This window comes from Passer montanus, unplaced genomic scaffold (assembly GCF_014805655.1).
Source record: "Passer montanus isolate IOZ18808 unplaced genomic scaffold, ASM1480565v1 scaffold1, whole genome shotgun sequence".
Taxonomy (NCBI): Eukaryota; Metazoa; Chordata; class Aves; order Passeriformes; family Passeridae; genus Passer; species Passer montanus.
This window is the reverse complement of record NW_024356504.1, coordinates 14,622,136-14,647,110: the sequence shown is the minus strand read 5'-3', so window position 1 is coordinate 14,647,110 and position 24,975 is coordinate 14,622,136. Positions and strand designations below refer to the sequence as shown.

The 24,975-nt window shown below is 38.6% G+C and overlaps 1 protein-coding gene across 1 annotated transcript; it reads right to left on the bottom strand.

The window, feature by feature from the left end:
- Window positions 1–301: 301 nt before the first annotated feature.
- On the bottom strand, window positions 302–18,846 carry LOC120497349 (cytochrome P450 27C1). The gene is made up of 10 exons (XM_039698713.1): window positions 18,529–18,846; window positions 13,642–13,832; window positions 11,713–11,912; window positions 9,739–9,948; window positions 8,315–8,478; window positions 5,620–5,786; window positions 4,786–4,864; window positions 3,895–4,098; window positions 1,352–1,513; window positions 302–547 (listed from the first exon to the last, which is right to left on the bottom strand). Exons 1-9 carry the CDS (start codon window positions 18,844–18,846, stop codon window positions 1,397–1,399), a joined length of 1,650 nt encoding a protein of 549 aa, XP_039554647.1. The 3' UTR covers window positions 302–547; window positions 1,352–1,396.
- Window positions 18,847–24,975: the final 6,129 nt, after the last annotated feature.

Sequence of the window (24,975 nt, the reverse complement as noted above, 5' to 3'; positions counted from 1 at the left end):
AGAAAAATGTTGTCATTTTAAAAAACAAGTTGCAAAACTTTCGCTAAGTTTATTTAGCTGAAATATTTATGATTCTCAGTATGTAAACTACCTCCCAAAAACCAGTCAGAGCCTGACATGTAAACACTTAACTATATATAATTACATATGTATCCTAGTAGGATATGCAGTTTTGAACATTGTTCAAGCCATAACATGGACACAGGGCACAAGGTTTCTCTCAAAAATGGGAATGTAAGGTTAGTGCAGTGATACTAAAGTTATCCAAAGTATCGTGCAAGGGAGAGTTTTCTGTCAGCTGTCATAGAAAAAGTAATAATAACAAAAAAAACCCCAAACAAACAAAATTACTCCCAAAAGACCAAACTTCCAGGGGTCTACTCCTTCTGTTAGGCACCAAATAGTAAAAAATCTTCTCTGAATACTTCAGTAGTCACATTTCCATCCTACAGAATTCTGTATTTGCCTATGGGTTCAGCAAGTTGAAATGGGAAGATTCCAGTTCTTACTGTTGAAGAACAGTAAAACTTACTGTTTCCAGTTCTTACTGTTGAAGAACAGAATAAAGTTAAAAGCAGTATTTTAATTAAATGATAAAAATGTAAAAACTACTTTCTTTTAATATTTACATTTGGGTTTGGCATATTAGCTAGAACAATGAAAGTGGCTTGTGCTTTGGTGATGAGAACAATGCCTGGCTTCAAACTCTCCAATGTGACATTTAAACTTTCATTTTTAAGACTTTATTTTTTAAAATATATAGAAACATTTTATGGGAATTATGTTCAGATAAATTTGTATATGTTATGTATTTCAAGTCTAAACAATGTGACATCAGTTGTATTTTTTCTATCTTTACTTTTCATATTACTGGAATTATTTTTTTTAATACATGCAGAGTAAATGTTTTTACATATTAAAAAAATGATCTCATCATTTCATTGTTATGTGGAAACTTTCAAAAAACTGGATGACAAGAAACAGAAAATATAAACTTAGACATGCAGCTAATTTCCACATATTATATAATAATCCCCTTGCTCTCAAATGCACTCACTGAGTAGCAGCGTAACAAAAACTGAATAATACTGACATGTCTGAATTTACTTTTGGCTGGCTTTTTTCAATGCATGTGTTGTTATTACAAGGAATTCTCCCAGATAAAAGGAGATTCCCAGTGCGAGAAGGAATCTTTTTGGCATATATTTTCATATGTGTAATTAACTGTTACAGGAGAGGTAATTGCTCTTATGTACTGCTAGAACTCAGGCAGAACATAATACTTTATGATATTGTCAAATACCTGCAAACCAGAGAACAAGTGTGTTTTAAACTTCTGCAAAATGCAAACCTGTTTCCATAAAAATTGTATTAGTACTTCCAAAACATTTGAGTTTCACTTCCTGTCAGAAAATCTGACATTGATGGAATTTCCAGGAGTCAAAAGTCCATGAGTTTTGGCATGAACTGGTTCCGTTTTGGGAGAAATTTTGATTTCAAAATTCTGAAGTAACTGTGAACATAAACAGAAGAAGTATTAGAAAAACTGAAAAATTACCAATGAAGAGTAGCCTTTAAACAAGAGAACATAACAGACTGTCACAAGCAAAATTTGTGTTGCCAGTTTGGCAGAGTTTAAGTGCTGTGATTCCCATCCAGGAAACAAAAAGAAGGTGTTACAAGGTAAAGATTACAATTCAAAATCTTTCTCCTCTGATTGAGGGAGGACTGAGCAAGACCTTTCTGAAGAAATCCCACAGAACCAGATTAAACAGTCTGAACTATCAAAGAAACTAAGGTCTCTTCCAAACTTTGTGAGGTTCCCCTCTATGTGTTTTTGATTTCACTTCCTTTAATATCAATCAATATGTGAAATTATAAAGAAAGCTGCAGGAATCCCAATCCCATCAAACTCATTTTTCTGAATGAAGAATACCTCGGCTATCTACTTTTACACTTTCAAGAGGGAAATACTGCAACATCTTCAACTTCTCCTCATAATAAATCTCAAACACTTTTTTTCTATAAATTAAGTAATTTTCTCTAGTCCTTCTCCTAGTATGACTGATAACCAATGCATTATTTTCCCATACATAACTACAGTTTTCAGTATGAGATGTTTGACAAAGCTTTTATTTAATTTTTCTCTTTTTAAAATCCCTCTTGTTATCATCTTTGTCTTCCAAATTTCCTTGAATTTGGCTATATTGTCCTTAAAATGCAGTGCATGGGGATGTCTGTTTATTGTTGCTAAGTGAGTTTGGCAAGACTGAGTAATTTAGCTCCTCTTTCTGACATACAAAATGCTTGCTAATGCTGCTAATAATATCTAGAATCACATTGCCTTGTCAGAATTGAATTATTTTTTACTATATCACTCCAGTCTGTTCCTACAGTACTAATATTACTCAGACCATTCTTCATAAATTTGTATTTATGCATTTATTTCTTCTCAAGGGCACTAACTTAAAATGGTCATTAATGAATAATTTTGTGTTGCTTCTAGAACATTTCTCCTCTTTCTTCAAAATTCTATATTGACATCCCCTGATTTTAAATTAATTCACATCAGCTTGGCATCCCATGAAAACTGTAAAAGTATCCTCTAATCCATCACTTACACTGTTAATGAAAATAACAGCCTAAATCAAATGCAGGACAGACTTTTACAGAATTTTAATTAAATTCTTTCCAGTTCAACAGCAATTATTCTATAGCTACTGCCTCCAGCTATTTCCTTTTTACAACCAGCTGTGCATGCATTTTGTGGGCACTTCTATCTGGAACAAATTTTATTAATTTAATTGAGAGCAAAAACATACAGGACGTGTGAAAATACTTCCTGAAGTCAGAGTACATGACTTACTTTATACCCTCACATGAGGTAAGTGATCAAGTCAAAGAAAGAAATCAGACTGGTCTGAAACATTTTCTCTTTGATGAGCTCCATGTGTTTCTAATTTTAACTCACTTAAGTATCATCTCTGTGTTTGTAAATAGGTTGTGTGCTGTTTTGCTCTAGTTTCTTTCCAGAAAACAAAGCAGGTTCTCCATTGCTTCCTTGAGCCTCCTTTTAAAAAAGATGGAGGTGTGTTTGTTTTACCAAGCCCCCTGGGAGCTCTCTCACTCTCAGCTCCAAAAGACAGGCACTAATTGTTCAGAGATTGCTCTAGAAATTTACTGAAGGAAATTCAAAGACAAATTCAATCAAACTTTCCTTTGAATACATAAAATGGATCAAAATATTTTTATAGTTAATTAACTATAAATAGTTACCAAATCTTTGCAATTTGATTGCACAATCTGTACTCATTATTTCAGCTATAGACTGTCTTGTAAATGACAAAAAGTATAGCAGCTGTTGGGAACATTTTATTTATTATATGAACCAATCAAAAACAATATATCTCAATATGTACTATTTATATAACTATAAACGATGTATATCTAAAATGATAATGAGTTAGAAGAAAGAACCAGAAGAGACAGAAAAGCCCAGAATATAGAGAAATTTTACTGTTTGTCATCACACTATAATCAGTGCAAGGATATAAAATCCATTTTACATCTTTGTAAGTTCTGTAAAACACAGAAACCATTTTAATATACATTAAGAAAGATTTCTGATTTGCTTACAAAAGCCTTCTGTACCAAATTTATACATTTCCTTAACAAACTTACCTTTAGTTTTACATCCTGTGTACCCTACCATTAGGTACTATGCTATATTTCACACATGATTATTTTCAATTTTTTAAGTCTTTGCAACTTGAGTACATTAGACAACACTCCAAAACAAAGATTTTGAGCACTGTAGGATACCCAGAAATGGCATACATTAAAAAAATAATACCAATTCACTTTCTTCTTGTAATGCTGTCACATAGTTCTAACCTGAATCAGTGCAAGATGGATTTCCAGCTCTGCAATTCTTTTTCCTATACAACTTCTAATGCCATAACCAAAAGGGATGGAGCCAAAGTTGTCTACTCTGTCCAAGTTATCTTTCCTCAGCCAGCGCTCAGGTCGGAACTCATTTGCCACTGAGAAATTTTCTTCACTGTATGAAGTAGCATAATGACAAAGTGCCAGCTGGGTCTGAGGAAATAAATGATATTTATATTTAGCTAGCTCCAATGCACGTAGCAAAATTTAAAAGCATTTGCAATTACTGTAATTTCTGCAATAACAGTGATAAAAATTAAGCAACTCTGAGTATTTCTAAACACAAAAGGAAAAAATAAGTCAAAAATCAAATCCCTTTCTCGATTGGTCAAAGGAAATAATCTTCAAATTGTTTCCAAAGTTGCTGCATATATTAGAGAAGATGCAGTGGGGAAGGAGATGGGAACTAGTCACAAGTATTGGGAATTGTTTCATGAAGTTGCTATGAGAAAAAGGGAGAAATTTTCCACAAAGGGAATTAACAGACAAAGAATTGGAAAACTGCAAGAATAATGAAATCCATGCTTTTTAAATTGAATTGTACCATTACACAGATATGTTATTAATAGACTCCATCTTCAAGAATATTAAGATGAAGTCATGATGATAAATTTCATTTGCAGGTGAGGACCCAAATAAAAAAATATCAAAACAACAGCAACCAGTCAATCATAAAATCTATTTGTGGCATATAAATGGGTATTACTGAAATACCTTTCTCTTAATGTTCTAGCATGGAGAAATCTTTTAAAATCAATGAAGTGTATATATGTTGTAGCAGATCATATTTAATTTGCAAAAATTAAACTGTTCTCTGCAGAGGACTGCAACAGAACCTACCCCTTTAGGTATCAAGTATCCTCCAATGATCAAGTCTTTTTGGGTCACTCTTCCATTTCCTGGCAATACTGGATATAACCTAGTGAGAAATATTTATCTGAAGTTCAACAGTAATAACTAACACATTTTTTAAAATGTTTAGATTCCAATTTGCATTCACAAATATGCAGGATGAATGCCATATTCAGTCACAGCAATAATGTTTTTCAGGAGTACAGAATACCTTGGAGCTTCAAAGACCTTGAATCATCTGAGAAAAGTTATTTATTAGTAATTGAAGGTTGAGCTATCTGATCTATGCATTTATTCACTTTACACACATACAAGCATGAAGGTAGATGGTCAAGCTGGAGACATTTTAGCACTACTGCTAAAGCTGAAAAAGCCTTATCGATGCCTTCTCTAAAATCCTCTTATTCCTCTCACCTCATGATGAACATTTAGTATAAACATATTAAAAAAAATGTATGTCACATGCCTTTAATTTAAATCAAAAACCTTTAAATTATTGAAGTGGGACTGCGAAGTACCAGTGTGGGAGAGGAGGTTGTTACATTTTATCATACAGACTAAAGGAAAAAATCAAGCTTTCTATTCCCTGCCTTAACAGACATGTCTTACATATGTGATACCACTTCTACCAAAATGAGAAACATTAAACATTATATAATCGATCTTATTCATTGCTTGAGCATCCTTGGACACAATACTGCTGAAATAAATAAAAGTAGAAGCAGCAAATTGCAGTAGCAACAATAAACTACAAATGCTAAAATGGACTCAAAATTCATCAGAATAACATGGAATTGAATCTTTTAGTTGTCTGCTACTTACCTCAAGGTTTCTTTCAGGACAGCTCTAATCAAAGGCAATTTTGGGACATCATGAGCAACTGGAACTTGATCTTTCCTCAGTTTATTGACTATTTCCTCATAAACACGTTGCTGCACCTCTGGGTGCTTTGCCAACAAATATATGGCCCAGGACAAAGTGAAAGAAGTCTAAGGAAAAACCACAATCATCAAGCCCAACAACATTACATTAATAATAATTTCAAGCCAAGAAAAACAATCAGCTTTCAACTATGTTTTATATGTTTAAAGTTATGAAACAGGCTGGCGATGATTCACATCTGGCTTCAATGGGAGGTTGCCAGATGTTGCCATCCCCTCCTTCATCCCTTTTCCATCTAAAAGTCCACCGCATAGCAAAACAATCCCTGCTGATATTTTCCCAGTGAAATATAAAAAGCAACAGACAAACCAAATGCAAACCCAACTATGTAAGCAATATTGAAACATAAACACTCCAAACAGCAATGGAGTAATTTAGCTCTTAGTTTTCAATGTGCATTTCACCTTTCCTTCCAAGAAAAACACTTCACAGGAAACAAGAAAGAAAATTCTTCTCAGAACATTTCCAACCCCTTTTAAGCATATGGTGGCCCCCTCATAGCATCCACACGACAGAATTGGTATCATCACTGCTAACATTATATTTTATCCTTTTGGTAAGCAATGCTACACCACTATCATTTAAAAATATTTTGTGTGAAGAAGAAACAGAACACGAGGTAGGACACAGTTCAATTTTGAGCACAAGAGGATTTAAAGAAACCCATAATCTAATCTTTTTTAACCACAGCTGGGAAAAAAATCAGCTTGTGGAAATGTCTTATTTTGGTCTTAAGTTTAAGATCAATTTAGAATGCAAATTCGTCATGATGGTAACCTTTTATGTCTTGTCTTCAAACTGGGGTATAATGCTTGAAGTACCATTCTCATAAGTTTTTCTTGTTTTTCTTGCAATATGGAATGGCTGAGCCTTCTACAATGCAACCCAGCTCTATTCCACTCAGAGGAGCTGGCAATTGTGCAGAACTTCTCCGATATAAACAGTGCTCCTCCCCAGGTTCCCAGTTCCTACATAACTTCTTAAAAATTAGGACTGTTCCAGCAACAGACAAAATGCTTTGCAGCCAACAACTGCCTCACAATTCTGTTGAAAGCTTTCATAATCCTCAAACTCTCTTTCAGTTTCTATGATAAAATGAGATCTGAATTGACAGCAGTAGGAAAAAAAGGTTCCTTCCATTTTTGTTTTGCACTTGAATATGAGGAAGTTAGAAGTATAGTAATCTCAGAAAAAGTCTGTTCCCAGCTGAGAAAGCTGAATCAAATGGAAAGGGAAATTCTTGTTGGCATGAACATTGTCCTTTTATTTTAATGAAAACTGTCACACACTAAAAATGGAAAATTAATGGTCTGAAAGATTAGAAAATGAATGGGATTAATAATCATGTTTTACTTAAGAGCCAACATCAAAAAGCTCTACAAATTCATATGCCCTTGGGACATTTAACCAATGGAGTAATATTCAGCACATAAAGAAGTTTTACATATGCTCCTTATTTTGGAATTCAAAAGTGATTGCTGCTGGGTTTTTTTTGTTTTCTTTAGAAACCTTACAAACTTTCTTAAGCCACAAAAAATCTGAATCCAATTATCCAGAGAGTTTTTCTTTTCTTTAAGACCATTTTATTTTTTTACTTATTTTAAACCTTTTTACTATAAGACTATTTAAGTCCTACATAGCACTTCTTTAGCAAATTAATATAATTTCTTTAAAAAATTTGTTCAGTAACAATCATTTATAGTAGAAGTGTTCACTGATATTCTAAATAATTCTGTATACATTGTACATACAATAACTCATCTTTCTTTTTCCATATTCTTCCAATTGTCATGCTGCAGTCAGTACTGAGCTACACTGGTTTCACATGCTAGGAATGAGACGGGAAGATACACATGTGACATTAATGTTTCTTCAAATGTGTGGCAAATCAGAAGAATAAAGAATGAGAGGCATTTGAAACATATTTCCAGGTGTTAACATATTGGATACACCAGCCCCATTAATCCTGAGCCTTTACCTCAGCTCTCTGCCTCAGCCTGACTCTATGTTGCCAGCACAAGCAGGGGTAGAGTGAACTTATGACTTATCCAAATCCTTGCTGACCTAACATCTCCCACAATGGGTTCCAGCAGAAAGCAGGTATCTGATCCATAATGTGTGTCCCAGTTGATTTACTTAGCCATACATGAAAATCAGTTACCAAACTCTACGCATGAGTTTATTGATCAATTTTTTTCACCCTAACTTTCAGCTAACCTTTCTATTGTGCTCCACCTAAAGTAGCACAAAAACCAACCTGATAAGCAAACTAGTAAAAGAAAATGTATGAAATACAAGCTGAATGTAAAGACAATTGCTATTTTATCTGTTTAATGAACTGTGGAACAGATTCCCAAGTGATGGGTTCCTGCAAACCACAGCTAGATCAGAACACTGATTTCATTCCAGTGGAGATTACACAGTACAGGAAGTATTTTGTATCTCTTTAAAGGCATCATGGCTTAAATGTGTTAAAATTACATCCTTAAGAGCAATGTAACCCCCCTGAAGAGAGCTGCCAGTGATCCTGGTGTACAAAAACAACTATAAACAAGAAAAATGGTAACAAGCTTACTGTGTCCACTCCTGCCAGAAGCATTTCAGTCATGTTGGCATAGATCTCTTCCAAAGTAAGTTCCTTACTCACTAGGAGGTGTGTAAGTAGCCCACCATTCACTACTTCTCCTTGGTCCAGCTGAGACTGAATAGCCTTCAATTTGTTGTCAACATGGATTTGACCTTTGGGATTCAAAAAAATTGTTAAGCCTCCATTTTTATTTTTCTGCTGCTTCCATTCAGTAATCACATTTCCCATGCTACACTGCATATCCAGGGGAAAAAAAATGCATTTGTCTTAAGGAAAAATCCTAGAGTGGTGGTGGAGGTCCTTGGGTACTCATGGCAGGGAAAGACTGAGCTGACAGGAACCTTGGTAGCTCACAGCATGAGAATGCTGAGCACAAAGAGAGGACACAAGAGACTTCAGTTCCCTTCCTTGATGGAAGCTCGAGGCCAAGTTTTGATGCCCACCTGGCTTGTCTCCTGGTGACTCTGCAAGAAGTGGTGAACTCTGCAGAGCACTCTGCAGCTCAGCACACAGAGGCTGCTGCAAGATGCTAGCAGCAACCAGAAGGTCAAAGCCACAGAACTTAATTACTTTGAAGACAAAGATGAGGACCATCAAGTGATAACAAAAATACAAAAACTTCAGTGAATGACACGCTGAGCAATTTCACCCACAGCTCCATGTACACTCTGCAAACAGCATCTTTGGTCAAGCAAAGGATTTAAGAAGAGAAAAACTCCTTTGAAAGTTAATGGCTCACAGAATGAGCCTACAAAAAATTAAAATGCATGCAGCTTTCTCATATTTGAGAGAGAAAAAGGGTTCAAGTTTTTTTAACACTCAAGAACATGAAAAAAATAAAATTGCAAAGACAACTCCTTCTTCCTACCTACATGAAAACTGATTTGTAAAGTAGCCTGGAATGTTTTATTTAAACCCATATTGTAGTACATCAGTGTACTTTGATGCCAACTTATACACCTGTATATATATAAATAAACTTTACAAAGTTTTAGTTAATTGCCAGAGCCTAGTTTATTAACTTTCAAGTCAGTTTTAGTGGTGATTATGTCAGGGCGCTTAATTAAAATTTTGCTGAAGTCAACAAAACTACCCTCATTAAAATTGAAGTGGCTTAAGATAAAACCTTGGCAAAGCACTTGGACCTGGAATGACAAGTGGGTGCTGAAACAGATGAAGATAAATAAAGAAAGAGCAGTATAAAATAGGGGAGTTTTGAAATGTACTGGTAAAGTTTGTTTTCAGTAGAATATTTTTTAAAACAGTTCCCCTGGCCAATCTGCATTTAATATGAAACTTACTTCTGCCACAATGTCTTCTTATAATTTTAGAAGAGAAATGCAGCTTGTTCCGTTCAAACACACACAGAACCTGCAGAAATACAGCTGAACTTTTCTACTACTAAATCTTACTAAATTTGAAGAGTCCATCCCAGGATCTGCAGAACTCTCTCCAGGGTTTTGGAATAAGTGGACGAAGCCATTTGGGAATAGCACCTGCATACATAGTGGTCTTAAACATGCTAAACATCAATTCCAGAGCCTCAATATATTCAACAGTCTGCTGTGGGATGTTGTTTTCCAGGCAGCCCAGCCGGCATTCATACAGAATAGTGGCCACACCTGCACATAAAAAAACAAAAGAAATGTCTATAGACATGGATGAATACATAGTAATAATTTAAGGAATTAACTAGCATTAAATGGAACTACTTTACAAGAAATTTATTAATATCATTATTACTACTTCAGCTGGGGAACAGATAAAACAGAAATTCCAACCACAGTAAAATAGCCCAGCTAAACATTGCAGCAAGAGAGTAGTTGCTATGTCAATAATGCTCAGCATGAGAAGATAGCCAGGAATTCCACCAGAAGTAGAGCAGCCTCCAGCCTGTTTGCTGTGTTTTGCACTGCACTGTGAATCCTGAGCCTGCCCTGGTGGCCTCTGAAAACACAGGGACACACGAGTCCAAAGACATTTCTGATAGCTGGTGACAACGGAGGAGTTTCTACCACTGGCTGTGTCTGTCAGCAGCTGGTAGCAAATGAATACTGAGTCTGTGTAAATGAACAGAAAGCTTGCATTCCAGACCGTGCTTTTACTGCACATGCCAGTCTCCATCCAGCCCTAAAAACCAGCAAGTGTGACACTGCTGCAAGTGACAATATTGACTGTCTCTTGTTCTGACTTGCTGTGATTTTCACAGATCTTTTTCTGCAGTTCTGCAGGCACCCCCACTAGACATTATCTTTATTGACAAAAATAATTTTAAATTTTGGTTATTTTCAATTCACTCTTCCTTTCCTAATTTTCCTCCCTGGGAAGATATTTTTCTGCATCTTTTCTTTCTTTTGTGCCTCTTTCAGAAACTGCTTGTTCTTATGGATCCTCTCACTGCTTACATGGTCCCTTTAAAGAAATCTTATGTATTGGTTTTCTGAACAGTTACAGTGTAAGTTAAATAATCAGCAACTCATATAGAAAACAAATGTGTGCCAGGCACAAGTTATAAATGAAAAACTAAAAGAATGTGAAGAATTTAAACCAACCCATCAGTTACAGTGAATCTGTAAGCTCACAGTTTGAAATTCCATAAACTGGTAGTTAAATGCTGTTTTTAGACTCTATTAATGTGAAACAGACCAAGCAGGCAGCCAGCAATTTGACACAAAGTGAACAATCTGGATATTCTTCAAATCCCAAATTACTCAGCTGCCTGTCAGCAAAGAGTACCAATGTTTTTAAAAGGCATTACATATAACAAGATGGGGTTGTATGTAGTCAGTAAAAGAAATACATAAAATATGTATCACCATGAGATTTCTGTAAGAACACAGGAACTGCCATACAGGCTCAGGCCAGGGTTTCATTTTGCATTCCCTCATTAATTAATGGTAGCCACTGGCAGATGATCTTAAGGCAAGCATAACAATCCCATACATGGCATCTGTAGGCAGGGAAAAGCAGTATTTTTTCCCACATTAAGCTATGAACTGAATTTAGATACATCACATGGGGATTCCTCATTGGAATTGGCTGATATATTGTGAAATTAACATGTCTTAGAAGTCACCTGTTAGAAAGTCAGCACCCTTATTCTTGAAAAACTAATACAGAAATACAGAGTATTGAGACTGATCAAGACCTTGACTGAACATTTTACCTGTACACCAGCATTTCCATGGGAATGGCTCCTTAATACAAGGACTCTACAAAGGAATTCTACTGATACCCACTGCACTAACTAGGAAGACACACAAATGCAGAATGTCAAACATCCTTTTTCAGACTAACCACATTGGGAACAGTGATTTTACAGAAATTCCTAACCACAACCACACTGCTTTACATCCATTTTCTTTACAGATCCAGCCTGGGCTCACCTTCCATTGAATACTTGAAGAAAAGGTTGTTAACATTGGTCACTGTTTCCCCATCCTCCTCTTGACTTCTGAGGGTGTGGATTCTTTTAATTAAGTCTGTGATAACTTCATTGACTCCTTCAGAGTAAACAGCCACATCTTTGGGTTTCAGAATTTTTTGCCTCAGTACACTTCTCATTTTTAGCCACTGCTCCCCCTCCCTAGAAGAAATTATTAATAATGTCAATGCACGGTTTTCCTTAACAAACATCGGCCAGGTAAGAGCTCTGCAACCAAACTGTTTGCAATTTTTCATGTCAAATGAAAGCAAACGGTAAAATGAAAATCATGATAATGTATATTTTGTATTATGCTCCTACAATTTTATTCTGTATTTATTTCATGTCCTCATTAAATTTCAGAGTTGCAACATGTCAGTCTCTGGGTTGAGTGACAGAACTCGCCCACTCAGTGATCTGAATTTGATGAGTATCCCTATGTTAGTCTTTTAGTAGTAGCTAATGCAAGGAATTAGTAAAATATTCTATAAAAATTACTTTAAATAAACATTCGAATGGGTAGTCTGCAAAACTACTTTTACGGAGAAACAGTACTTAATTACCAAATAAAGGTCTCACATTCACATCTGACAAATCAACAACTTGAGTTGGTATCATAAATTCTGTTACTGACACATCACTTTCAGCCATTACAGTTCTAAACCTACAAAGCAATGAGCAGAGCTACCTGTAAAGAAACAATTTACAGCTACAGACAAATCAACAACTTGAGTTGGTATCATAAATTCTGTTACTGATACATCACTTTCAGCCATTACAGTTCTAAACCTACAAAGCAATAAGAGAGCAGAGCTACCTGTGGAGAAACAATTTACAGCTACCGATTCTGCTTTACCTGAGCTATGCATGGAAACCTTGATGCTGAAGACTAAAAATCTGAATTGTAGTATCAACATGCTCTGTATGAGCATAGTATTTGGGAACAGTGGTTCCAGGGATACCTTTCAATTCCTTATGAAAATGGGCAATTCTCTTTTGTTTATTGTTATATTTCCCGTTACTTTTTTTACCTGGAGCAATGCCATTGCAAGGCACAGAAACTTATCAGCCAGCAGAAGAATTTGATCTCTTTAAGAGATATTTCCTGAGTCTCCTGATTTAAGATCTCTTTTCACTAAGTATCAAGGAACTGTTAGTTTGAGTCTCAACTGCAGCTTAAGATTTGAGCCTGCCGTGCAATACATAAAGCCTTTTGCTACCATGAAAAAACAGACTGTCCATGACTCAGGAAATTAATTTCCCTCTAAATAAACATCCTATGTCAGTGGGGACTCTGAGTAGTTCCCAGTGGCAATTAACCACACCCACATGCGCTGCCAGGTTATGCAAGCTGTACAGACAGATAGCTCCTCTGGAATCAGCCAGATTCAAAAATATCTGTCTGGGGATGCACTACAGTGTGAATTGGCCATTCTTTACATTCGTCTGAGCGGGCACTTCAGTGAACAATAAAGCTTAAACCAATCTGAGCCAACAATTCCCCACAGCACACTGCTTGCTAGATAGAACATTCTAGAACTGATGCAATAAACCCACATTCATGCAGTGCAGTGCCAAAGCTAGTAAGCTCCATTCTGTAAAACTGCTTGCAGGTAAGTGAGTCAGCTCAAACTCCAGTTGATACACACTCCCAAAGAATGTCTTCATTCAAAGCAGCACACTGCACACCACATCATTGCCATCCCTTTGGAACTTCACAGCAGAACAAATTCACAGCATTCACCACAAACACCTACTCCCTTCTCCTCACCAGCCACACAAATTTCCCCACACAGAAAAGCCTGATTTCCCAGATGACCTGTACAGTCCTTCAGAAAATCACGAAACTTGCACAAGAAAACAAGGAAAGTGAAGGGCTGACGGCACTTACGCAGAAATGAGCCCCGTGGCTCTCCCCCGTAAATCTCTGTACTCCTGCCAGGATTCCATGTTGGCTCTTTGTGGTGCTCTGCCTTCTGCTCGGAGCACTTGAGCAACCATGTCTCGATCTGCAATGGATACAACAAACTGGGGACCAAAGTGAGACTTGAAGATCTTTCCATATTCCTGAGTGTGTTTTTGCTACAGCATCACCAACAAAGAGAAACAGAAGTCAAGTATTACTAAGGAAAACTATCACAAAAGGAAAGTGACAATTTGTTATACACAAACTCTCACATCTAGAATTTCAGTTTGAAATGTCAGGAGAAGCATGTAAGCATTGCTGTGAAATATTCACAAGGAAAACAAAGAGGTCACACAGTTCAGGACCCTGACTGGAAAGGGTCCAAGCTCTAAGGCACAGAGTGTGAGTGAAACCAAACACTGAGAAGATGAAAGGACTTCAAAACACATCCCTTCAGATCAAACAGGTTAGAAAGAATGTCTGCAAAAATTAAAAACATGGAAGCATATAGGGTTAAATTACCAGTATAATACAAAGATACATTTTGTGAATAACTACTTACTCTACCATTTAATTGCTTATAAAGCAGCTATTTATAAGCTTCTCACACCTAACCAAGAATAATGACAGCACAACAGCCTAGTGAAAAAACTGCATTTTGGAACAGATTTGTCAGCAGTGAACTTGAGAGAGACATATGCTAATTATGCAAAACAAAGGAAAAGGGGGGAACTTATTCTTCAAGTGGGGTTTATTAAGTGGTTGATCCACAAATCTTGTGATTCAGTCTGGAGGCAAATAAGAGGATTGGAAATTAACAAAGAGGATTGGAAAACATTAAGCTGTGTCTATATATTAAAACAAACAAACAAACCCAACCCAAAAAGTTTTCCAGTAAGGTTACACTATCACTGTCCCATGAAATCTTACTATTTCAAATAAATTTCATTCTGACATGGTCATGAAGTGAAATTCTCAACTCTTACAAATTCACTTGGAGTCCAGGTTCATCCTCATTTCAGAGGGGATTCCCTCTCCCCACAAACTGCAAAGCCGTTATTAAAAGATATTATTAAGACTCTGAAAATCAATTTTAAAGCCTTTATTTCTGGTTAAAGTATTAAGACAAGTTAAACTGACCAAAGTTTAACATTGACATGTCCAAAGACATCTGCACACAGAGTTATGCTGGTTATAAACCAAAGATGGTTGACACCAACTTCACTTGTGAAAATCTAGTATTGACTCAAGATTAATGTATGTGAAATATATTTTATTCCATCTTAGTTACAGAGATGAATTGTTTAATTGCCAACAATAAGTTTAAGACACATGAATCACTCTTCAGAATATGATACCAAGTACACTTAAAAAAATGTAATTCTTTTTGTCTAGTTTCCAAATAAAACATGAGTTGTGCAATTGTGGTCTCTGCCAGTCACCTCTTAACTACTTTTGGAACACAATGGCCAACTTCAGTCGAAGTTCTAAAGGTCTCCCAGAACAATATTCTCACCATTTTCAAAAATCAGTATCTAGATTCACATGAGACACATGTATTAGTCATCCTGATGAGGGAAATGCTACAGCAGGAACTCAGTTGTCATTTCTGCGTGGTCTGCTCCTAACCAACGCCACAGACAGAGCAATGTATGAACAAGCTCTCCCAAAACCCAAAGCATCTCTTGCCTTACAAATACTTCAGGGATACTGAACTTGGAGATAATAACTTTGAGAGTATGTGTCTTGAAAAGAAAGCATGAGTTGGGAAAGCAGTGTGGCAAGGAAAAATCAGTGGAGTGAGGGGAATACAGGCCACCAGTCACAGAAAAACAGGTTCAACAAATTTTGGTATTTATGGAGCAGTTTATTTTTTCAATGATGGTGAGGTTTACGGTTTACATGAGACAACAAACTTCAACAGAAAATAAATCAAGTGACAAGCTATCCAATCAAATGAATTAAATACTAGTTTAAAACCAGAAATGGACAGGGACAAAGTATTTGGACATCCCTTTCTTTCAGTAGACTGAACACCATTCTATCAACTTCATGTAAAAAAAAAAAACTCGCAGGAATTCTATTTCTATATTTTCTATCACAACATGGATTTTTCTTTCCCTTGTTCCAAACCTTGAAAATGTTCCACTCTAGTGCCTCACACACCAATCTCACAGCAGTCATTCTTTCACAACCATAAATTCAAACTGCCAGCATCCAAATCCCTCCCTCCTCACCTTTCTTTTCTTTATCCTTGCATAGCACTGATGAGACGAAAGAGCTCCAACCTCACCAAATTAAAAATACTTTTCCTTTGTCATAATTGCTGTAGGCATTACTACTTTGGCCAGGACTAACTGGAATCGTGTTACTGAGAACAGAACCTCCTTTGTGAAAAGGCTCTGGGCTTCCCCACCCCTTCTGCATATAGCACACAAATATTTGTGTGCACCAGAGGACATCGTTTAAGTAGCTGTGCTGGTTACCAAAGGGTTCGGGATTAATTCATTCCTGATGTTCACTGTATTGCTAAATTTAACAGACTGTTAAATTTAATGCCTACTTGCATTCTAGGCAAACAGGGCATCCTGTGATTCTTGAGACTCTAGGCAGAATAAAAACTAGTATTATATTGCAACTTATCCTTATCCTTTTCTTTCTAGGAATAGTACTCACTAAAGACGAAAATACCCATATCAGCTAGTCATAGCAAAAAGGATAGGCTATTTAGGATGTCTTATATTATTTTCAATATTTTGAATAATTTTCACTGTTTTGACAGGGAAAGAACTTGAAACCAATGGCAGCATCTTTTTTAGTGTTACGAAACTATGATGAGGACCTCTCAAATTCTGTACACCACCATAGAGTTAGAGGAAAAAAGTAAGCAGAATGAAACAAAGAGCTTTAGATGTCTTTAACTTTCATGTGCATGTATTAGCTAGCAAGCAATCAAGCTGAGCAGTTCATCATTAGCAATCTAGTTTGGGTGCCATGGAATACAGCACACATCCTAACATTTCTTCTTAAAAATCTAAATGGTAAATATAAGAAAGCTGAACAAAACTAAGCAACTTATGTGATTCTTTATTTTTCTGTCTCCTGCCTCCTTTTTTAAGGCCCTTTGTAAATATCAACTTTCAAGTTTTGATTCTCATACCATTTAGTTTGGTTTTCTTTACTTTCCCTTTTCTATTTTTATTTCACTTTCTCTCTCTTCTTTCTTCCTGAAATTTCAGTAATTTTCAGACAGCAAACCTCTTGGGGCTGACTGTGATTTTTTTCCTAGCGATTTGGGAAAGGTCTCTAAGAAAAGTAAAATAATAAATGTCCCATTTGAGGTATTCCCAACGAGATATGTAGTGCCGGTGGGAAGCTTATGGATCCTAAGCTGCAAGAGAGTGAAACTCGCAGCTTTACTCCCTCATACACAAAGCGCTTCCTTTGGAATCGCTTGGACTACACGGGGAAAGGGCCCCAGGAGATGCGCTGTGACTTTTCAGGAATGAAACCCACATGTTTGGCCAAGCAACCAAAAGAATTCCTCTCCGGATAGCGACAGCCTTACGGTAAGAGCGCTGCCCATGCCAGCATCCCCGAGGCGCTGCACAAGGATCCCTGTTCCCCGAGCTCCCTCAGGGATAACGCGCCTGGCCCCCCCTCGCCAGGTGCGCCCGGCGGGACCGGGTCCGCGGGACTCCGCAGCAGCGGAGGTGCCCCGACCAGAGGACGCTGCTCAAGCCCCACCCGGCCCCTGGCTCACTTGACCGCCTCCCCCCGCTCCGGCACCGCCACACGCCAGGTGACAGGAGCCGCTCTCGGCCCGCCCCCGCTCCTTCCCTCCCCTCCCCTCACGCCGCCATCCGGCCCCGCTTCCCGCCCCGCCCCCCCCCCCCCGCCAATGTGGCGGCCGGGGAGGGGGCGGCAGGGCCGGCCGCGCCACTCGCCGCCACTCGCGGGCCTGGCCCTCGCCCCCCCGGTTCAAACCGCCCGCCTCCCGCCGAAGGGACGGGGGCGGCCGCGGGGGGCCGGCCAGCGCTGACGGCAGCGGGGCCAGGCGCATCCAGCGCTCCCTCGGGGCACCGAGCTAGGCAGAGTGTATTTATGTAAGGGGAGGCCGGGGCAGGAGAGACAAAATGGTCTCTGAGCACGGCGGAGCAGCGCCGGGCCGGGCTGAGGGAAGGGCAGCGGCCGCGGCAGGGCTGGGGCGGGCCCGGGTGCCGGCACAGCCTCACCGCACGGGTGGGTGCTGCTGACTAAGAGCCCGGGGAAGCCCACGTTTCCCAGCCCTGCCCGCCAAAAATAAGTCCTCTGCAAGCTTGTGAAACAACCCAGTTTAAAAAAAAAAAAAAGTGTGGTTTTTTTTCCTTCTTTCAGCTTGAGGCACTGGGGCGGGCCCGGGTGCCGGCACAGCCTCACCGCACGGGTGGGTGCTGCTGACTAAGAGCCCGGGGAAGCCCACGTTTCCCAGCCCTGCCCGCCAAAAATAAGTCCTCTGCAAGCTTGTGAAACAACCCAGTTTAAAAAAAAACAAAAAAAAAACAAAAAAAAGTGTGTTTTTTTTTTTCCTTCTTTCAGCTCGAGGCACCTCCCCAGCGGTTCGAAACGCGCACAAAGATGCGCGGGGAGCGCTGGCGGGCGCCGGGATCGTGGGATCCCCCGCGAAACAAAAGTGCCGGAGCCTCCGGTGCTGCGGGGACTGGAGCGGGGTTTTCCCCCGGAACGCGGCTCTCCCTGCGGGAAGGCGGCGCCGCGATGCCCGGCTGCCGTGCTGCCAGCCCGGCCATTCACCGGCGCCTTACCGGGGGCGGAGAGGAAAGGCTTAAGTAACCCTGGCGTGGTTAAAGCTTTAAGTAGCCGAGGGAGCTGTACCTGGATTTCATGAATGCGGCCGAAGCCGTCCTTCCAGAAGAACTCGTAGAGGTTGTAGAGGGTGTTGGGTCCGGGCATTTCGTGCAGGCTCTTCACCCTGCCCAGGGGGGGCTGCAGCAGCTCCGCTCCGCGCCCCTCGCCTTTGTTCCCCGCCGCTGCCCGCGGGCTGCTCCGCACCGCCAGGGGCTGGCTGCTGCACGGCCGCGGCTGCTGCCCGGGAAACCTGCTGCTGGCAAAAAGCGCCTGGTAAAAGTAAGTCCTCTCACATTCAAGTGTCTGCCTGCATTTCATCGTCAGAACCCTGGTGAAGAAAGACATGTCTTTTAATTTCAGAAGGGTCCACTTTGCTCCTGCAGCTGCTTTTTATTTGGTTGCTCTTTCTTCGGTGCCTGCTTTAACTTGTACAAGCAGCACTTCTCCAAACTCTTACTGCATGAGCATCAGTTTACACAGACCATTATTTAACGCTCCCTCCCCTAGGGCTGGAAAAGGGGGGTGGGTCTGGGATGAGACTTGAATAGAACGAACCTATTATTTTGTATAATTCAAATCAGATAAATTTACCCATTATACATGCAGCCAAAGTCCAGTTTTTGCCTCTTTCACCCATTAGTTTGGTGAAAACCTCACCCCATCTTTCTCCTGTTTTTTAAAAAAACAGGATTAGGCCTTTTTTTGGCATTAATTCCATCCCCTGTGTTAGAAAATAGGGCATTTCCTGCAAGATGTTCTCTTAGAACCGTTCATTATCTTGTAACATATATGAAAAACATTTGTGCATCCACATATAAGTAGCACTGGTCTTACACAATAACCTTACACAAAAAAAATCCTGTAAATTACAATATTCAGAGATGTTATTTGTATTGCAGAATGATTTATCTTTTGGATAGGATCTACTGCATAAGCAGCTTGTGTCAACTTCTGCAGAAATCTGCACAGTTTAGAAAGTATTTGTGTTATTTTCGTTTGCATTTCTGTGTAATTCCAAAGGTGTTAGTGATTATCTGTAAAATGTTGATTAGTTTCCAAAATTATGTGGAAGAAAGTATCTTGGTTTTTAAGTCAGTCAGACACTCAGATAAAATTTGAGGACAGAGGAAAGTCTCAAGGAAGATCCACATTCCTAGAACAGAATTATGAATAAACTGTTGGAAAAATAAATCTAGTAAGCATCAAAATTATTAGCTTTTGTTTTCCTTATTTATCTTAGATTTTTGAGGCTGTATTCTGATTAAGCTCTGTGTGCATACTTACTTTGGGCACTGATAACTCCACTGAAACAAATAACTCTGAATTTAGGCGTATCAGTCTTTATGGATACAGCAGTAAATGTTACAGGAATAAAATCTGTTAAAGTATGTGCAGGTTTAAGCTAAAATCATGTCTGAAATGGACTTTGTCATACTTGAAAGGGTCTAGAGAAGAGAACAGAAAAAGAGAGGTTTTTAAAAACTACATGAGAAGGTTGAGACTTATTTAATCTGGGAAAGATGACTACCACAACCATGACAACAGCCTACAGATGTGGACATCTTTTGTTTAAAAAGGTGCATGTCAAAGAGAGAAGAAAAAAAATGACGGGCTTAGTTTGCAGCTACAGATTTCTTGATTACTTTTCCAGGTAGCCTTGGTACCTGACATTTCAGGTAGCCAAGGCCTCGCAGGACATCACATACTTGATATCACTGAGCTTTGCAAGAACAGGTTTGAAAACATCATCAGGGAACCTCTGAAGTTCTCCTTCCTACATTTCTATGAAGTGTAGCTACATTATTTCTTTGCTATCAGTATGGTTGATTTTTAAATTTTAGTTTGAATTCATACATGGTCAAGGTAAAGCATCTGCTGCTATTAATATGCTAGTGAGATAAACTTAGATCTATTACGCTGTAAAGGTTACAGTTTTGCAACTGGTAGTAGCTTTCTCTGAGTGTACTTTTTCCCAGTTTCCATATATGGACTCCTCCATTATTTTCCCGTTACCCTTTTTCCATGAAAATCATTGCAGGACATATTGTTTCTAGCCACTTGAAAAAGCCTCAGAAGCTTTATCCTTTAAGTACATCGCCAGAACAGTACCAGCTTTCCTTCTGAAAAAATTCTGGAGGTGCCAGTTAGTCCCAGCATAGGAACTGGGAGTTGTATAACCCCACCTGCACTCAGTTTCTTCTCAGTTTACTTATTGTTAGATTTCTGTTTGTTTACAATAAAATGGTCTGAAACACAGACCCCATTTAAAAAAAACCAATATGTAAACACTCAGAGAATCTGCAATTTCAGTGAATCAGGGAGCTCACCTAGTGCAGCCCATAAAACAGCTGCAGACCTTCAGATCTCATTACTGGCAAACCTCAGCACATTTTTAATATTTTAAAGAAAGAGTGGAATGTGCCTTTTGAGAAGAGTCCTGACCCAGGAGTGTCTGTGAGATCACCTCCATGACTGCTTACCATCTTGTAATTTTATTACATGGAGACATCAGTGTTTGATAAGCAAAACCAAAACCACACCATCCTGAAGAATTTCCAGAGTACATTATAGGCAATGGCAGAGGGTAGCAAAGAAATAAATTAAGAAAGCACAAAGTGGCAATGCACTAATGATGAAAATTGCCAAATTTCTTTGATATAACAGAAGGATTTAAAGGGTTGTGTAAAGGTGCCATTATGCAAATCTGTACAGAGCACCTTTCTTGCACAAAAGGAGATGAATAGATTAACATCACAGAATCCTATTTTTTTGTAGTGCAGGTTGTGCCCAGAGGTAGGTCTGATGACCAGTGGGGCAAAAATATTTATAAGTAATAGAAATTTCTAGGCAATTTGCCAGAGGGAGTAGAAATTGAGAGCCACTAACAGATGCACGTCTGGTGCTCTATTAAAACCTTGCTCCACAATAATCATCAGTAATACCATAGCAACCCATCAGTGCAGATACAAGTTTCTTTTTCTATGTAAACTGTACAAAAAGAATACTCTAGACAACAAAAGCCAAATTGTAAGGTGGTTCAATAGCTGAATAGAGGAAGGGAATGTTTATGAATGTGAGTGAATACATGTGGGCTACCACAACATGGAATGTGTAATTAAACCATTCACTTCTCTTTGCTGTGCCAGATCATAATTGTGTGGTTCTGTTTAACTTTCAAATTAGGAATTTTAGTGTACATATGTGCCACTAATGTTCCTGCTTTACTGACACACTTCACATCCTTACTACTGCAGAATCTGAGTTGGAAGTCAAACTTGCAAACTGCAGAATGTTCAGTAGACAACATTATGAGTAAACACTAAAATTTATGTGACAAGAGACGGATGAAACTGAAATAAATTTCCTAGAATAGACTTGAAAAAGAGAAAGGAAGAGTAAAGGAAAGAAGCCTACAAACATTTGAAAGTGCAGCAGAAAGTGAAAGGGTTAGAGGGCAGCCTAAAGTGGTGGAGGGGTTGGCATTGTCTGGTCCCATTTTCCTCCCAAATATGAACACAGACTTGTTTCAAGTAACAGAAGTCCAGTAGTAGTGCCACAGAATTCCCAGGAATAATGGTGAGTATAGTAGCCATTATACAAAACCTCCTTCCAATTCCACATAAAGCCCCCAAACCTAAAGAAAGGAGTTATGCCATCAGCACAAACCAACCAAAACACATTTATGTGACTTAAATATTTTCTCCTACTTGTACAACCTACCAGTATATATATTTATCAGACATCTTAACACTGACTCAGAAACAGACTCAGAGTTGTTTAAATTTAAACAATGATGTTTGTCCTAGCCTGTTGGTCCTTGGAGTCTGAAAATATGTTTTATGTAACACGTCAGTTGGGACTTTTGTTATTTCAAACAAGTTGGAGCACATGCCCCTTCACAGCAGACATGCTTTAGTTTTAGTTAACTTTTGCTATGTAACGGGATCACAGTATTAACTAAACTTGGCTTATTGATAATTTAGATTATGTATTATTTTTGGATAATTTGTCTTCAGACCCACAGTCCTGCTGTTCCGTCAGTCTAGACCCCCCAATGGTCTGATTAATTGTAGTGTTACCTTCATTTAGTTATTTCTAAATCCAATTTAAACTTGCCCTCCTCTTTGCACGAACTCTGACAAAGTTCAGTCAAAGCTCTTTGTGTCAATAACATTGGTATTCAGAGTCAATGGTTACATTATCATCTTACCAGGAATTCTGTTTTCTTAGAATTATTCTCACCTCTTAACAGTCTTGGCTATCTCTGGTTTGTAATTGTTTTAACATAATTTTATTATATCCAGTATAATAAATATTGTACTGTATGTTTCACATAACTGTTGAAATAGCTACAAGTATAAATCATTTGTAAGTATAATTTATGGACATAAAAGTGATTTGATAGGAGGCATTTAACTTTGCCTAAGTAACACAGCTAAGACTACACAGATATGCTCTTCAGAACATTTGCAAAGAAAAGCTGAAAAAGGGCTGCAATGTCAGAAATGTAAGCAAAAATTTTCAGTGTAGTTTAAAATGTTTTTACTTGAAAAGCCATACAGTAAGTCATAACTTTTTGCCTTTTCTGATTGTCCTCAGATCCATCTTCTGAAAGATTCTTTCAAGTGAAGTTATGTCTTTGGAACTTTAATGCTTTGAAACTTTAAATGCTTTCTAAATTCCTAGGTTGTTTTTTTTCCTGAAAACAAGACAAATTTGAACTTCACAGGCTAAGTACTAATAGAAGATTGTACAAAAATAAGGTATTTAAATCAGAACAAGAAAGACAATGCTGTTGTGACTTACTGTTCAGCCTTTGATAAAAGACCCATGAATCAACTGTAAAGAATCCAGTTCTACTTGCAGACTTCTTATAGATTTACATCCTTGCCCTGTGCCTCCAGGGCATATGACACTAAGTTATAGTGAGAACCACTTGCCTTGAAGTCCAGAGTTTTTAAATACAAAGAGGAAAGTATGGCATTATGAAAAATGACCATCGGGAGGGCATAACTGGCTGTATGATGCTTGGGTGAGCTGTAATGCAGTGAAATTGCCACCCCATCATCACTGCACTTTTAGTCTAGAATGCCATTTTAATGAGTAGGAGCAGCACCCTTCAAGCATTAACATCTTCACATGGACACTTCCTGGTTTGCCACAAGAAGGAAGGGCACGTAAACACAAGCTTGAGTTTTGCAGTTTATCAGAAACACAAACAGCAAATATCAAAAAAAGACAGTTCCTGAAGAAGATTAAGTTTCTTCAGTATCGAATTCAGACCAAGGAGGCCAGGGAGCAGGGGCCAGCAAGGAAACCTGAATGACATCCAAGAAAATCACACCTCCTCTATCTACAGACTTCCAAGAAATAATTTACTTACCCCTGAGTTCACCTGCCTCTGGCATCAGTCGTAATCTGAATCACACTTCTGCCACACTATCTGTTCTTTTGTGGACAATTTAGTTTCCTAGGGGCTGGGATTACAGCTCTGGAGCTGTCTACTGTGACCCTTGTGTGCACTGCCAGGGTGCAGGGGTAGTGAGGGGCCAGCAGGACAGAAACTCCAGGAGCAGCAGCTCCTCTTGACTGACCTGCCCAGCCCTGTTACGGTACAGGTGCTGCCATGTGTGACAGCAACTCAGCCGTGGTGAGTAAATGCACCAGTGGATAACAGCAGGCAGTAATTACTGCACTTAATCTTATCAATGTAATGGATTCTAAAGTTTGAATATCAAGATGCTATCACTGATGCATGGAGTCATTCATGCCTCATAAAATTATTACACTTGATGCTGAAAGTACTGCATCCCACACACACATTATTAGAGGAGTGAGATCATTAGTCACGATTTATTACACATGAACTACAGCGCTCCTAAATCCAGCTACTACTAGCGATTCCACAATTACAGGAATCAGTATTAAGCCATTTGCATTTAGGAGGTTGTTGTGAGTTATTTCAAGTTTATGAAGGGTGGAGAATAGTTTCAAAGCAATTCATAAAGCTTTTTAAGAGAGAATTATGCAGAGGGACACTGCCTTACTTGCTCAGCTAAACCTCTGTCACAGGCCCCCCCATTATACTAGATTACCATTTTGCTATTAACTGTTGCCATTAGAGTGGGTCCAAACTACTATCAGAAGTAAATAATGCTTTAAACTGGGGAGAGAATATAAGCACCAGAATACTGCACAATTATCTCTTCTGTATAGCCACTCCAGCACTGCCATGGCTGGGTCCAGGCTGTGAGGCAGAAGACTCAGCATGAGAGAAAGAATCAAATGTTACAGGGTAGGGCTCAGAGCCTAAACAAAGTTTAAACTGAGGCAGATCAGTTCCCTTTTTAAAAATTACCTGATTCTGACACAGACCAAAATTAAGCACCATGTGTTCTCAATTATTAAATGCTTTCAATATTTCTACATTCTCAAATTGTGAATTCATGCTAATAAGAAACAGAATTCAGTATT

Excerpts from the sequence above, each read along its gene's own strand:
- LOC120497349 (XM_039698713.1), bottom strand. The coding sequence starts at position 18,846 with ATGTCTTTCTTCACCAGGGTTCTGACGATGAAATGCAGGCAGACACTT. Across the intron at positions 4,865-5,619 it reads GTCCTGAAAGAAACCTTGAG|GTTATATCCAGTATTGCCAG; the intron begins GTAAGTAGCAGA and ends ATTTCTCACTAG. Across the intron at positions 1,514-3,894 it reads TCCATCTTGCACTGATTCAG|TTACTTCAGAATTTTGAAAT; the intron begins GTTAGAACTATG and ends TTATGTTCACAG.